This window comes from Pistacia vera, unplaced genomic scaffold, assembly GCF_008641045.1.
Source record: "Pistacia vera cultivar Batoury unplaced genomic scaffold, PisVer_v2 Contig129, whole genome shotgun sequence".
Lineage (NCBI taxonomy): Eukaryota > Viridiplantae > Streptophyta > Magnoliopsida > Sapindales > Anacardiaceae > Pistacia > Pistacia vera.
In genome coordinates this window covers 692,838-709,490 of record NW_022195346.1, presented here as the reverse complement: position 1 = coordinate 709,490, position 16,653 = coordinate 692,838, and the positions used below count along the sequence as shown (strand labels likewise).

The window sequence follows — 16,653 nt, the reverse complement described above, 5'->3', positions numbered from 1 at the left end:
CCCAAATGGAGATCACCCAATATGATGGGAAGATCAACTTCGGTAGTTGGAAGAAGAAGATGAAGACACTTTTCTCTCATAACAAGGTTGGTCTTGTGCTGGAAAAGGATCCCAAGAACTGATCTAAAAAAAAATTAAAGAAGAATGAGGAGATTGACGAGGAAGCATACAACCTGATTGTGATGAATCTCTCAGACAACATATTGAGGAAGGTTGACGGAATCGAAACTCCTCTTGCATTGTGGGGTAAGCTCGAATCCTTATATGCCCTACAATTTGCACCAAATTTTGCTTTCTTTAAAGGTGCTTTATTTTCATATAAGATGGACAACTCTTAGACTATAAAGGACAACTTAGATGAATTTCTGAAAATGACCTTGATTCTGAAAGGCACAAATCAAGAATTAGGAGAGACCAACCTTGCTATGATATTATTGAACTCATTGACAGATGACTACCGAGTAGTCAAGAATGCACTTCAGTACTCTAGTATTGTACCTAGCTTGGACTTAATAGTAGTAGGACTTAAAGCTAGGGAGTTAAAATTGAACGTCCAAAAACGAAATGATAGCAACTTGTTTGTGAGGGGTAAGCCTGAACCTAGCCAATTTGGAAAGGGAAATCAGTACAGTCAGGGGTCCAGAAACAAGAAAAGGGGTAAAGGGAATAATAAACAAAAAGCTGAAACAAGAAAATGTTTTTTCTATAATAAACTTGGTCACCTAAAAAAGAACTGTTTTGAATGGATTAAGAAACAAAAACAGGGCAACACAGAGAGTAATCTAACCTCAACAAAAAGCCTAATAGAAGAACCTAAGGTGCTTAGAGTGTCCACATCAGATTGTGCTAAGGAGTGGGTATTAGAATTAGGGTGCTCCTTCCACATGAGCCCAAATAGAGACTGGTTTCAAGAGTTTGAAAACTATGAAAATAAAACTATGTTTATGGGGAACAACCATGCTTGTAAGGTGAAGGGCATAGGTAGTATAACTCTAAGGCTTAGTGGGGGGAAACTCATAAAATTGACTAAGGTCAGGTTTATCCCTAAACTAAAAAGGAACTTTATCTCATTTGGAACTTTAGATGAAGTTGGTTGTTGCTACAGGGCTGAAAATGGGTGGTTGAATGTGTATAGAAACCAAAACTCAGTTCTGACAGGAGAAAAAAGGAATTGTCTTTATATCCTATGTGGTGATTTCTGCTCTGAATGTTTTAACACTGCTTTATTCTCTACTAACCTATCTGTGGCTAAAAAATGGCACCTCAAAATGGGTCATATGAGTCAGAAAAGGATGAACATCCTTAGTAACCAAGGAATGTTTGGTAAGGATTCAGTTTCCACTTTAGAATTCTGTGAGAATTGTGTTTTAGATAAGTAACATAGGGTGAGTTTCTCAAAGGGAATTCACTTAGCCACTAGCTATCTAGAGTATCTTCATTCTGACCTATAGGGGCTTGAGAAGATAAGGTCCCATGGTGGTAATAGCTATTTTCTATCTATTGTGGATGATTATAGTAGGAAAATGTGGGTCTACCTTCTAAAAACTAAGGTCCAAGCCCTGTCTAGGTTTAAAAAATGGAAACTTCTTGTAGAGAAGCAATTAGACATGAGAGTAAAAGCCTTAAGGACTAACAACAGGTTAGAGTTTTGCAATGCTGAATTTGACAAATTTTGTAGTGAGCAAGGTATCCTAAGGCATAGAACGGTAAGGAAAATTCCTCAATAAAATGGGATAAATAGGACCTTGCTAGAAAAGGTAAGATGCTTGTTATTCACCTCAGGACTACCAAACACTTTCTGGGGAGAGACCTTGGCTACTGTAGCCTATTTAATAAACAGAAGCCCATCCACTGCCATAGACTTTAAATGCCCAAAAGAGATATGGTCTGGTAGAAGGCCTTAATTTAGCCATTTAAGGGTTTTTGGGTGTGCAGTTTATGCACACACAATAGGAAGGAAATTAGAACCTAGGTCCACTAATTGTGCATTTTTAGGATATCAAGAAGGGATCAAATGCTATAGATTATGGGGTAGAGAATCACCAAGCGTTGAAATCATTGTAAGTAGGGATGTTGTATTTAATGAAGGGGTTTTCCCTTGCAAAGTTACTAACCATGATGCAGGCAGCCCTAATATCTTTGAAAATCCCATTAACTCCATTGAAATTACACAAATTGAGGTAGAGCCTGTGGCACAACAAGCTGATCCACCTCAACTAGAAGTTAAGTAACCTCTAGAAGCTGAACTAGGACCAAATGGTCCTGAACAAGAAGATGAAGAAGCTGCAGAAGACACACTAGAACCCCGACAAGATGAATTAAAGCATTACCAACTTGCAGGGGACAGAACTAGGAGAGAGGTAAGGCCCCTTGCTAGATTTCCATACGCTGAACTAATTTATACTGCTTTGCTTGCAGGTATAGAGGTGTTATGAACAGAACTAGACTCATATGAAGAAGCTATAAGGCCCAAGGAGAAGGACAAGTGGAGGGCAGCAATGGAAGGGGAAATGAGGTTGTAAGAGGTAAACAGGACATGGTCCTTGGTTCCCAAACCAATGGACCAGAAATTGATCCAGTGTAAATGGCTGTTTAAGGTAAAAGAAGGTATTTTATCTACTGATCCCCCTAGGTAGGCTAGTTGCTAAGGGGTATACCCAAAGAGGGGGAATAAACTTCAATGAAGTCTTTTTCCCAGTAGTAAAATATAAGACCATTAGACTAATGCTTTCTATTGTTGCCCACCACAACCTAGAACTAGAACAATTGGATGTGACAATTGCTTTCTTACATGGAAACCTAGAAGAAGAGATTTACATGTGCTAAGCCAATTGGTTTTATAGATTATAAAGTGCCTAAACATGTTTGCCTCTTGCATAAATCCTTATATGGGCTGAAACAGTCCCCTAGGCAGTGGTACAAGAGGTTTGACACATTTATTGTGAGCATAGGGTTTACTAGAAGTAGATATGATAGTTGTTTTTATTTTGCCTTAAATGAGAGCATGCCTATATATCTATTACTATATGTGGATGATATGTTGCTGGTTAGTAAGTCTAAGTCTAGAATACATGAACTGAAAAATAAACTCGGGTATGAATTTGACATAAAAGACTTAGGAAATTTTAAGAAATCCTAGGAATGGTTACAACCAGAGATAGGAAAAAATGTGAGCTAAAAATCAGTCAACATTCATAACTTAAGAAACTGGTAGTAAAGTTTGGAATGGTTGATTCCAAATTGGTTTCTATGCCTCTAGCCAACCACTTTGTGTTGAGTAAAACCCAATGCCCCAAAACTGAAGATGAATTGATAAGAATGGAATCTGTCCCATATGCTAATGTAATTGGATCTGTGATGTATGTTATGATAAGCACTAGGCTAGATTTATCATTTGCCATTTCTATGCTAAGTCGATTTATGGCTCACCCTGGTAGTGAGCATTAGGCTGCTCTAAATTGGGTTTTAAGATATATTAATAATTCACCTGATGTTGGGTTAGAATTCTATAAAAGACATGCTTCACTTGATTTGGTTGGGTTTTAGATTCAAATTTTACAGGTGATAAAGACTCAAGAAAATCATCTACCTCCTATTATTTCACTATCAGTGGAAACTGCATAAGCTAGAAGTCTCAGCTACAACCAATAGTAGCCCTCTCATCGACTCAAGCAGAGTATATTGCCATTGTCGATGTGTTCAAAGAAGCCTTGTGGTTGCAAGGGATATTATCAAAGGTAAGTTTGATTGAAGGGAAGGTAATCATCTACTCTGACAGCCAAAGCGCAATCCATTTAAGTAAGAATCCAGTTTATCATGAAAAGATAAAGCACGTAGATGTTTGATTTCATTTTGTAAGGGATTTAGTCACTTAATGAGTGATTGATTTGAAGAAGGTTGCCACCGAAGACAATCCTGCAGATATGGGCACAAAGATTGTCACTTTTGCCAAGTTCAAGCACTGTTTGAACTTATTGTTTGTGAAGTAGGCAGGGGTGGCAGGAGCTATGAGGGACTTGGTTATGAGCTTGCTGCATTAAAGGAGTCTCAAGCCTTCAAGGTGGGAATTGTTGAAGTAAAGGCTTGAAACGGCACCGCATTAGAGAGTTAGTGGAACGTTGTTGTTTTGGGGGCTTAGCTGAATTGGATCCTGACCGTTGATCCAACACCAATCCAACGGCTGAAATCTCACCTTCATGTTAACAGTATAAAAAGAGACAAATATCATAATCACCAAATTTCTCATTCGAAGCTTTTCTCTTATTGTATCAGTTGCTCTCTACTTGGGTTTGCAATTGTGTTCTAAAATTTGGTTGTAACTTGTGAGGATCTTGAGTGATTAGGCATTAGTCATTCGATAAGGGTGTAATTTCTCTTATTCTAGGGATTCCGAGTTTTAGTCTCTCTAGGGGTCAAGTTACGGGTAGTTTCAGGTTGAAGAGAAAGATTCTTGTGTAAGTTCTTGTAAGATTTGTAATAGTTGATACACTCTTAATATTAGTGCAATGAGCTCTCCCATTTTCAAAGCTCAACGTGGACGTAACTTGCTCAAATCTTGAGCAAGTGAACTAGGATAAATCTTGGTGTTCTTGTGTGTGATCTATTGATTTGTGTAAGTTTGTGAGTTGTTTGATTCTGGATTAGTTATTTCTAGAGTCATTTTGGTAACTTGGTAGTTGCAATATTATTTTACATAAAAATTTATTATAGATATTTGTACAAAATACTCGATGATCATTTAATGCGGTTGAGAAAGACAAACAAGTCAAACATCGGCATGTAACTAGAATCCAAGAAGAGGCCATGGTCGATGAGTTTGTCTGTGTAATGGTTGAAGAGCTCTTCAATGAACTCATGGCTTCCGAAATGTTGCTTAATAATCCCTTCAAATCCAGCTCTCATAAGCAACGCAAACTTCTCGACAGTTGGTCTTGTTATGTCTCCCATGAGGCGTTCCATTTGCTCCATTCTCTTAATCTTGAAGCACCCATTTCTCTGTATCAATAGCTCTATCTCCTGCTTAGTTGCAAAGTATAAGGGCAGGTTGAAGGAGTCCACTTTTGCTTCTTCCACCAAACCCTGCCCAACAATAATGTAAAGTTCATAAAATTTATTTTTTCTCGGGTGAAAATTTGAGATCCCTCAGACAAATCGTATTCTTTAATCACTTATCATTATATGTAATGAAAAAAGGTTTTGAAACTTCTCAAATGATTTGTTTATTAATTACTTCCAGGCCATGCAATTGAAGATGAAACAAGTTTCATGAGTAGAATTATTGAACAACTAATTATATATCCATACCCTCTTGGCGAGGTCCATTAGGCAAGAGCCCATAAGTTCCAAATTTGCAATCAAAGAACAATTTGAAGGATTTGCACCATGTGGTATGCATGGAAGGAGAAGAGCCATGAAACCTCCAGGGACAATCTCCATTGCTCTAGCTCTCAAAAACGACACCATATCATCAGCAAACTGAGATGCATAAGCCTTTTCAACATCCTCACTTCCATCTTGAAGAATCCTTCCTTTGTTCCATGCAAGAGAGCCTTCGTCTTGAACTTCATCCGGAGCTTTAGAGAGCCATTGAATCGAATAAGAAGAGTGTACAAAATGCAATGAGGCCTTGGGAAATAAGCTTCCATGAAACGTGCCAGGCACACCAGCAGCAAAATAGTTTCTGTCAGAAGGAAGAGACTTGAAGAGAGTGTTGAAATCATTCAAAGTATGGTCATTGAAAAAGACTTGAAATTCTATGGTGTTAGGGTTCAAGTTCTGGGATTGGAAATTGAATTTTATGGCTTCTATAATATTTTGGATGGTCAGAAATGTGTTGGGTCCAACCGAACATCCCAAATCTGCAATGTTGAAGGAATTTGAAGAAGAACAAAGCAGCTTCACGTCAAGCTTCTTGTTGATCTCTTCGTATAAAAATGTCTTGGCTATATCCAGTCCTCTTTTCTACAAAATTGAAAATAGTAGATATTATTCGTTTTAAGTTTAGTGTAAAACGTTTTTCATAGAGAGATTGATACCTGATATAAGCTGGAATTATTGGCATAGCTATTAGGGCCTTCTCCACCATTCATGGGGTAAGATTTAAGTGAAGCTGAAATGGAGTTTGTCTCTTTATAATTAGCTTCCATATTTCTCTTACTTAATCTCTTCTTCTCTAGCGAGCTCTTTTAATAATTAAGACCCTAAATTTCAACTAATTTAGAGATAAATTAAGCTTCAATCATGGAGACGTGAAATATTTAATTTACACCAATTGGATTCGCACTCATGAAAAGGACAAAATACTTCGATTTGAGGGTCAATCAAGATCTTTAATTTGGGTACATAAGCAACTTTTTCTTTTGACATCTATTATTAGCTTTCATATTTAATATGTATTGTATATTAATTCCATTGTAATCCACTCTCTTTAAGTATGCAAGAACGTTAGCTCGATTGGGTGAATTACTATCAAGTAAATATAGAGCAGTTATTATTACCAGTTTATAATCTTTTTCCGTAGTCTTGTTTTGTATTCCTTCAGTCAGGGTTAATTATTTTTTTTTTTTACAAAAATAGATAATATCACGAATGTTGTTATGGGGATTTAATAAGATGCTAAAAAATTATAAATTCACATAAAAACAAAAATAAAACAAATAAGGAAACGACACACGAAAACACAAGATTTATATAAGAGTTACGATCCACTTTATTGTTGTTGTGAAGAAGAAAAATTACAAAAATTTCTCACAAGCCTCATAAATTGGCTTTCTCTCACTAAACATCTTTTTACTGGCTCTTACTCTTTAATTGTGGTTTTACCTTTTATTCTATTCAATTATCTAATTCTAGGATTTAAACACTTTTCATAAATAATACATGAGATACTATTCTTAATAGAACTCAAAACTCATATCCTAATCGTAATTGTATTTCTAAAGAAAAACAATTTTACATAGAAACATATTAGAAAAATTCATATCCTAATATAATATTAATTTAGATTGAATTTAGCTCCATAATCTCAACACGTGTAATACATTTGATTAAATAATTTAACAATAAAGCTTTTTCTTGGTTGTTAAACGTTTAATTAAATAATTTAACCATAAAGCTTTTCTTGGTTGTTAAACGTTTAATTAAATAATTTAACCATAAAGCTTTTCTTGATTGTTAAACGCGCTTGTGGACAATTAAATCGAAGCACGTTATTTAAGGATTTAACCATGTAATTAATTAATCATCACCATCAATATTATATTGATATTACAACCAAATACCAATCAAAATCCAATACTTTCTAAAAAGCAAATTTATGGATTTATATTTATGATATTATAAGTTGAATAATATCTTGAAAACAAAACAAAAGGTGCTTTGTGGATAGGGATGGCCACGGGCCAGGTCGGGATCAGGGACCCCTATTTTCGACCCCGACCCCAAAGCCTAAGGGGATTCCCCGGCCTCGGCTCGAAGTTCAAACTGGGAATTCGGGAAATCCCCAAATGGAATTTGGGGAATCCCCGAATTCCCCGTTTGGGGATATTGCATCTCGAGCCTACCTTATCATTTTCTCCAAATTATAATATATATCATCCAAAAAGAAATTAAATTTATAATGTATATATTAAACATAAAGACCATCACAATAAATTTATAATATATGACATTATATTACAAATTTATAATCAAAACATAAGGAGCCAAAAGGACCCCACATCTGCACAGATAATAACATATTATTTATAATCTATAATCTATAACTTTTGTTTCACATTATACATATATAACATATATGTATTATGTATATTAAATAATACATTACATATATATAACACATATATTATATATATCAAAAGATACATTATACATATATAACATATTTATTATGTATTAAAAATATTTATTTTTTTAATTTATAACTTCATTGATTGATTTTCAGCTATTCAAATTAATATAGGATTAAATGGTTAAAATTAAACCTTACTACAATAATATATATATATATATATATATAGGGTCGGGGAAGTCAAGGCGGGGACAATTTGGTGACGGGACAAAATGGGCGGGGGTCGGGGCGAGACTAATCCCATTCTTGAATTCGGCAACTATTTTTTAGCCTAGGGCCAACCCAAGCCTCAAACAATTCGGGGAACCTCCGCCCCATTCGGGTTGGGCCGAGCTAAGTCCCAACATGGCAGGGATTATGCCCATCCCAATTTGTGGATCTTCAAATCAAAGAATAATTTTTGTCCTCTTCCACTATATTAATGAAAGAGAATCCATTTGTTTATAATATTTCACATCAATTTCCCACCACCTCCATGAAAGAAACTTATTTCTTTGTTTGATTAATCTCCTTTTGTCTCTTGTTTCTTGTTCGAGAGAGAAAACAATGAGAAATATACGTATACTTAATTGATATGTATAGAAGCTAGATTTGAGACGAAGATTCGATCTAATATAATAAGTTAGTTGAGTGTCATGAATTGGGAGTTTCACATTCAAAATGCTAACTCATTAGATGGAGAGACTTCCTTCTTATAAGCTCAAGACTTTCTCAATGCATTTCCGATATGAGATTCGTGATATTCTTCCCCACCCAATCTTGTGAAACTCTCAACCCGTGACACGAGGTAAACTGGGAAAACAAATAAGGTTATTCCAGTGAAATTAAACAAAAAAAGGGTTCATATACAATAAATAATTGAGGAACTATATACTAGACATGAGAAGGAGATTTAATTATTGAGGAGGAAGTGTGACCTTAAAAATAAGATATGTAATGAACCTTTTTGAGATTTTCCCTGCACGGCCTTGAAGATTATAAAAAGAGATCGATCTATTTAAATTGGATCTAATTCATTTTGGTTAAAATAATTCTCTCAAATTTTTTTTTTTTTTTTTAATTTTCTTTTCACTTTCTCTCTGTTCAAACGTTATCGTTCCACTTATATTAAATCTTAAAAATCATTGAAAATTCTTCTTCCTCGCATGGATATTGTCAAATTTTTTTATTTTTTATTTTTATGGGTATTTGAGGTATCCAAACTTCCCTTGAAGTCTGCCTAATCCTCAGAGCCATGGAATACTTTCCAAGCCTAATAGACCAAGATAATTATACAAATATAGTACATACCTCTCCTGTGACTCGAACACAAGACCCTTGAGTATAGCTAATCTCACTGATTAAAGGATTTGTCATCCAACTACAAGGGTAGAGGTAATATTGTCAAATTTTTCGTAGAAGGGAAATTCATAAACAAGAATAGTTATCATGTCACACCCTTAACAGCCCATAAAAGAATTTGGTTAAGTTAATTTTCTCAGAACAACATGATTCTATAATACAATTTTATCGAATCAAAATTTGATAGTAATGTAGGACTGGAACACCAATCATATTAGGAGCTCTATCATTTTAAAATTTATCTTCATTACTCTGCCGACGTGATCACATCAAAATTTCAAGCCAACAAAGCATAGGGGTGAGCGGTTCCGGGTACCCTGTACTTTTTCGGGGAACCGGAACCAGAACCGCACAGTACAAGTTCCCAAAAAAGGAACCGGAACCGGAACCGCACAGTACAGGTTCTTCAATTCAAGGAACCGGAACCTAAAATGCAGGTTCCGGTTCCTTTCCAGGGTACCCTGTAAAAAAATCAATTACCCCCCTACTAGTTTAAAAAATAACAAAAACACCTTATAAGTTTACAAATACACCCCTAACAAATTTTCGCTATTCATTCATTTGTGTCCAACGTAACTCATAACCTGTAATCTCTAAGCAACGCTTGAATTCAATCAATTCATCACAATTCACATAAAATTCGTCAATCAAAACCAAAACACAAACAATTATTCATCACAATTCACATAAAATAACTTCACCAAAATCATTTAAACAAACACAACAATATAGAAGTTAGAAACTATCACCAAGTTTTTTATCTCCCACTAATTTCAATCACTACAATTATAAAACTACAAAACAACCCAAAAAGCATAACATGAGTACATGACCCATGTCTAATGCCCAATTAGGCATGGATCTTCCTTCCAAGTGATTGAAGTCCAATCATTTCTACAAAAAATAACACAAGAGTCAATTAGTAGCTTCAAAAAGTAAAAACATTAAAAATTTATTTACTAATAACTTAAAATAAATTTAAGAGATAAGGATAGGCGAAAGAAGTGAAACAGAGAAGAAGACGGCAGAGTGTAGAGGCCAGAGAGAATGGAGAAGAGGAGAATTTCTGAATTTGTCAATTTGAGATACCCTATCGAATTGGGGCATTTTGCTTTGTTTGTTGTAAATGTAAAATTACAAAGTACCCTATTCTTTATACTAATTAAACATTCCATTTGCCACTTGCCGGGGTCTATTTGATAAGTTAATAAATTATTAATGTTTATATTATTTTATAAATTTATTAATTTAATGTTATAATTTGTTAATTGGGTATTTATAATATACCAATTAATTTAGTATTTAATATTAGAAACAAGTAATTTTATAATTAAATAAGTGATCATACACAAGTAATTGTAATGTTTAATTAATTAGTGATCATCTAACATGTAAATTGTAATGTTATAATTAAAGTATATACATTAATTATAATGTGATATTTAATTAATTAAATTGTTAATCATTTAATTAAGTATTATAATATTGTTTATATTAATGTTTAAATTAATAAAATTATAATAATTCGATTAAATATTGTGCAAATTAGTAAATTACTAATGTTTATAATATAATGTCATAATCAATTAAGTAATTTTTAATTATGTAATGTTAATTTATATGATCATATATAAATAGTTAATGTATGTTAAATGAATTAAGTATCATACTACAAATCTATAATTTAATATTATAATTAATTAAATTTCAAATCATTTAATTAATTACTAATGTTTATAATGAATGTTAATTGATTAAGTAATCATATACAAATATACAAAGTATTTATAATTATTAAATTTTTAATCGTTTAATTAAGTAATGTAATGTATAGTAATTACTAATGTTTATAATGTAATGTTATAATTCATACTAATAAGATTTATGTAATCATTTAACTATATAATGCTATAATTAAGTAAGTGATCATAATATAATGTAATGAATAATTATAATTTAATTGAGTAATTATTTAACTATAATGTAATGTTTAATTAATGTTTATAAGGTAATGTTATAATTAATGAATTTCTTATCATTTAATTAAGTATGTGCTAAATTTATATATAATTAGAATTACTAATGTTTAAAAGTATAATATCATAACTCATAATCATTAAATAATTATTTAATTATGTAATGTTTATTAATTATATGATCATATTATAAATAGTATAATGTATGTTATAATGAATTAAATAATCATACTACAAATCTATAATTTAATATTATAATTAATAAATTTCAAATCATTTAATTAATATACTAATGTTTATAATGGAATGTTATAATTGATTAAGTAATCATATTACTATACAAAGTAATGTTTAATATAAATTTTTAATTGTTTAATTAAGTAATGTAATAGTAATGTAATTACTAATATTTATAAGTATGTTATAAATTCATAACTAATTAAGTAATTATGTAATCATTTACTATTAATGCTATAATTAAGTAGTGACTAATATAATGTAATATGATATATTATAATTTAATTGAGTAATTATTAACTATATATAATGCTTATTAATGTTTAAATGATGTTTATAAGATATGTTTATAATTAATTAAATTTCTTATCATCCAATTAAGTATTGTGCTAATGTTATATAGTAAATTAGTAATTACTATGTTTAAAATATAATATCAAACTCATAATCAATTAAGTAATTATTTAATTATGTAATGTTATATTAATTTATGATCATACTATAATAGTATAATGTAATGTTATAATGAATTAAATAATCATACTATAAATCTATAATTTAATATATAATTAATTAATTTCAAATCATTTGATTATAACTAATATTTAATATAGAATGTATATTGATTAAGTAATTATATTATAAATATATAAGATAATGTTATAATTATTAAATTTTTAATCGTTTAATTAAGTAATGTAATAATATAGTAAATTAGTAAATTACTAATGTTATAATGTAATGTTATAAATTCATAACTAATTATGTAATTATGTAATCATTTAACTATGTAATGCTATATTAAGTAAGTGATCTAAATATAATATAATATAATAATATTATAATTTAATTGAGTAATTATTTAACTATAATAATGTTTATTAATGTATATGATGAAATGTTTATAAGGTAATGTTATAATTAATTAAATTTCTTATTATTTATTAAGTATTTGCTAAATGCTAATGTTTATGTAGCAAATTAGTAATACTAATGTTTAAAACATAATATCATACTCATAATCAATTAAGTAATTTTTAATTATATAATTTATAATTAATTATATAATCATACTATAATGTAATGTTATAGTGAATTAACTATTAAATAACATACTATAATTTTTAATGTAATATTATAATTAATTAAATTTTTAATCATTTAATTGTTTGTACTAATGTTTATAATAAAGTCAATTAATTAAGTAGTAATCAATTAATGTAATGCTATAATTAATTATACTATAAATCAATAAGTAATGTTATAAAATTATAATTAATTAAGTATCATTTAACTATAATGTAATGTTATATTGATTAAGTATGATATTTACTAGTAATTAAATTTATTATGTTTATCAATTTATCTATATAATTATTAATTACTAATTTTATAATATACTTAGAACTTGATAATTGAAGTAAATAACTAATATATTATTACTCAATCAAATATACTATTTATTCAAAAATAATTCTTTTATAACATTAAAAATGTAAACACTTTTAATTGGATCATAATTCCAATTATTCACTATTGATCAAAACTTTAATATATGTATATAATATATTAAAGCTTTTAATATGGTGTAATTTATATGTAATAATTATATTGTATTCGTATATTTATTTAATTAGGTTATTCTAAAAATTTAACTTTTTCCATTTTAAATTTTTTATATATAAAATAATAGAAACTCCCCCATTATTTACATTTCACAAATATTTCATTATAGTCCAGGTTCCAAAATGTTCTAACTAGGTTCCAAAACAGGTTCCAATATAGGTTCCAAAACAGGTTCCAAACAGGTTCCAAAACGGTTCCAAATAGGTTCCAAAACAAGTTCCAAAATAGGTTCCAAACAGTTCCAAAACAGTTCCAACCAGGTTCTAAAACAGGTTCAAACGTTTTCCAAAACAGGTTCCAAAACAGGTTCCAAACAGGTTCCAAAATAGGTTCCAAACAGGGTACCCCCTACAGGTTCCAAACAGGGTACCCTTTTTACAGGTTCCGGTTCCGGTTCCTCCGGGGGTAAGAACCGGAACCGGAACCGCACAGTAGCGGTTCCAAAAAATTGGAACCGGAACCTACCCGCACAGTGCAGGTTCTGGGTAGGTTCCGGTTCCGGTTCCGGTTCCGGTTCTTACCCCCGGTTCCGGTTCTACCTGCTACCCGTGCTCACCCCTGTCAAAGCATAAGAAGCATCCTAATCTCACCAATTGAAGCATCTACGACTGCTGAAAATAACTATCCACAGCAAGAAGCATACCATCTACTGTATAAAATCAATAACATCTTCTGCTATGTGAAATAATCATGAAACTTTTCTCGCTAGGTTCTTATATCTGCATCCCACACATCTAAGTATAACTGTCCCTGTTGATGGATCTGGCCTAATGTCAAATGTAACACCAAGAAAATCACTGATGCTTTTGAGTGTTTCTATTCCATATGGCGACAGCTTTCCAACACGAACCTTAGAAACATCTGGTTCGCACAACGCACAGAGAAGAAATAACAAACCCTACAAACAGAATATAACAACTACTATGGTCAGGTGTTGTAACGGAAATATAACTAACAGAACACATCACTGACAGCATTTCATTTCTTTTTCCTCCGGTTTCTCCTTTTTCTCTCTCCTTTGTATCAATAACAGGAATCAAAGCTAAAATGTGAGCTAATCCTACAAATTAATGCAAGCCTTATATCACGTTGCTATGATGTTGAAGGCACCACATAAGTATTAAAATGCTGGCTTAACTAGATAATATTTCAGCTTTATTTTGCAAATGATAAGCACTGCTGAAGATACATATAAGAACCCCACTTTATACTAATAGCCATAGTAATTGTCAAGCTGAACACAATGTTTTTAAGGTATATATTTTTGTGAAAGAACTCAGTTTATGAACAAAGGAGCTGAGGGAAAAACCTTTGTATTGCATCCGAAAAAAGGGTGCACTTCTACTACAAAGGTAGGTAGTTTGGCATTATGGCTATTCCCAGTATTTTGAGAGGATAATAGTTTTGCAATGTGGCTATTCCCAATATTTTGAGAGGATAAAGCTATTCCACATTATATAATGAGAAAGCAAGGGAAAAGAAAGTTTATGTTCTTACTATGGCATCATTCAAGAGAAGTCCTCCAATAATAAAAACAATTCAAGACGGGCTGAAAAATTATTAGAAAAAAGAAAGGGGGATTACATCACATTAGCCTTGCTTCTTGGAATGCTATGGAGCCAAAATTTGGAAAAATAAACAACTAGTTATAAAGGTTAAGGGGAGACAACATAAATTAGAGTTAAAAAGGTATGTAAACCAAACGGTTTCCATCAAAAGACCACAGGACTGGAGGGATGGAAGAAGTTGAGAATTAGCCTAAAGTCACAAATGATGACTTAAAGTGCTAAATTCCTAAGTCAACTTATAATTCAAATCATTCAATTCCGATCAATGGAGAAATGGAAAGAGATCCTTCAGAATATTTCATCAAAATAATGAGAAAAGTCAAAAGATGTAAAGATACGGGAGTAATTTATATAACACAACCTGGTGTGTCGAGTCTACAACTCCATCTTTCTGAATCTCTTCAAGAAGAAATGAAGCGATGTCCTCACCAACATTCTCCGGCGGCATCAACTCCTCCTCCTCATCATTATCAATTTCACCTACTTCTCCTTGTGCATAAGATACTGCAGTATCAGCAGAAATGAAGCAACCAGAAGTAGTTTCTGCAACCAGTGAAATTCCATAACCAGGTGACCTGCCATCAAATTGCTTCTCTTGATGAGATATGTTGTACTTAGCACAATATATATATATATATATATATACCCTAAAAGAAAAAAGATAATATCTACAGCAAAATGAGACCATACTTTCCAGCTTCAGGACCAGCTTTATGATCAGTAAAGATGTGAACATCTGGAAGCACACGATTGATTATTCCACGATCCACGAGCAGCATGAATCATGGTACACTCTGATTGAGTAGGTGACCCCTCTAATCCTTTTAACCATTCCGTCAACAAGCCAATTAACTGCCTGTACAAAGAAAAAGCATAAGAAAAATATACAAAATAGATAGCCTCCCACAGATTCTTATCTTTTTTTGTCAGTCATTTTTGTTGAAGCAAATGATATTTTGCTGGAAACTTTTTGCATGGCTGGTTTGAAGGTTTGGCGCCAGTTTTTGAATTAAAGGGGCTGTCTGTCAAGTGATGTTTATATATTGTTTAGGTGAAGACAGCCGGTGATCATTTTAAAGATTATTTATATGGTGTGAAGTGGTTGTAACAGTATTGTATGCTGACCATATATCTCTCTGTTTTGAATGAAAATACAAGTGCTTTTGCTGTCAGTTTTTTCTCTTCCGTTTTTTAGCTCTCTCTCTTGCACAAATAACCTTTTTTCAAAACTTTAGAACCTTGCAAAGCCAACAATTTTTTAATTCCATGCACTTTCTTCTACCCTCTTCTATCTTGTCTTTTGCTGTTACTGTTTTCAATGCACTGTGCACCAAGGTTATACCTTGTAATCTTTTGGAAAACATTCTATTTACAGTGTACTACATTAAAATTCAAAGGCTCACCATTAACTTATCAATAACTGGAATAGTCACAATAACTTGTCCCCCAACATGAGGTGGAGCTCCACGACTCTATATTTTCAGCCCTAATCCTTCAGAAGGAACTCCAAAGCGCTTCAACATGGGTAAGGTAGTTGAACGGAAAGTATCCACACATGGGTCCTTAGAATCATTTGTGATTCCTAAAACAAAAAATAATAATACTTGAAGAAACACCCTTTTAGTGACAAATATCACTCTACATGTGATTTACAGCAAGAGACATATATCCACATACATTGATTCAAGTTCCATGTAAAGGCTAAGAGCAGAAGCTTCTAATATAAATGGTGCTTTAGGTCTTGAAATTTCTGTAAGTTTAAACTCTACTCCTTACATTTTGACAAACTTTAAAGTGTCTGATTATTTGTGTCAGAATATCGAGTTAACGAGATATGATTACTGCATCCATAAATAAGATAAAGTCTAGGGTGGATGTATTTGTAAGTTAACCTTGATATATGAAGCAACATCTAGAAACTTGTTCAATGAAAAATACAAAGAAAAAAAAAAGCCAATATAGACACCTGCAAAATCTCTAATATCATTAAAGAGCATTTGTTTATAGTTCTTAAACGTCTTAGGATTGTCAAAAGATCATGAAAATTTACATGGAG

At 31.9% G+C, this 16,653-nt stretch overlaps 1 protein-coding gene and 1 pseudogene across 2 annotated transcripts; both read right to left on the bottom strand.

Annotated features, from left to right (window-relative positions):
* Positions 1-4,677: 4,677 nt before the first annotated feature.
* On the bottom strand, positions 4,678-6,357 carry LOC116121938 (loganic acid O-methyltransferase-like). Of its 2 annotated transcripts, none has more exons than XM_031407846.1 (3): positions 6,036-6,357; positions 5,305-5,961; positions 4,678-5,079 (listed from the first exon to the last, which is right to left on the bottom strand). In XM_031407846.1, the coding sequence occupies exons 1-3, from the start codon at positions 6,144-6,146 to the stop codon at positions 4,735-4,737; spliced, it is 1,113 nt and encodes a 370-aa protein (XP_031263706.1). In that variant the 5' UTR covers positions 6,147-6,357; the 3' UTR covers positions 4,678-4,734. The 2 variants fall into 2 exon arrangements, with proteins under 2 accessions (XP_031263706.1, XP_031263707.1); XM_031407847.1 differs by having other exon boundaries at positions 5,305-5,956; positions 6,036-6,138.
* A 7,253-nt stretch (positions 6,358-13,610) lies between these two features.
* LOC116121848 lies at positions 13,611-16,291 on the bottom strand (annotated as a pseudogene).
* Between the last annotated feature and the right edge of the window lie 362 nt (positions 16,292-16,653).

Bases quoted from the DNA above. Each gene is read 5' to 3' on its own strand.
- LOC116121938 (XM_031407846.1), bottom strand. From the start codon at position 6,146: ATGGAAGCTAATTATAAAGAGACAAACTCCATTTCAGCTTCACTTAAA. The intron at 5,962-6,035 runs GTATCAATCTCT...TCAATTTTGTAG, and splicing joins ATAATTCCAGCTTATATCAG to AAAAGAGGACTGGATATAGC. The intron at 5,080-5,304 runs GTATGGATATAT...ATTGTTGGGCAG, and splicing joins TAATGGACCTCGCCAAGAGG to GGTTTGGTGGAAGAAGCAAA.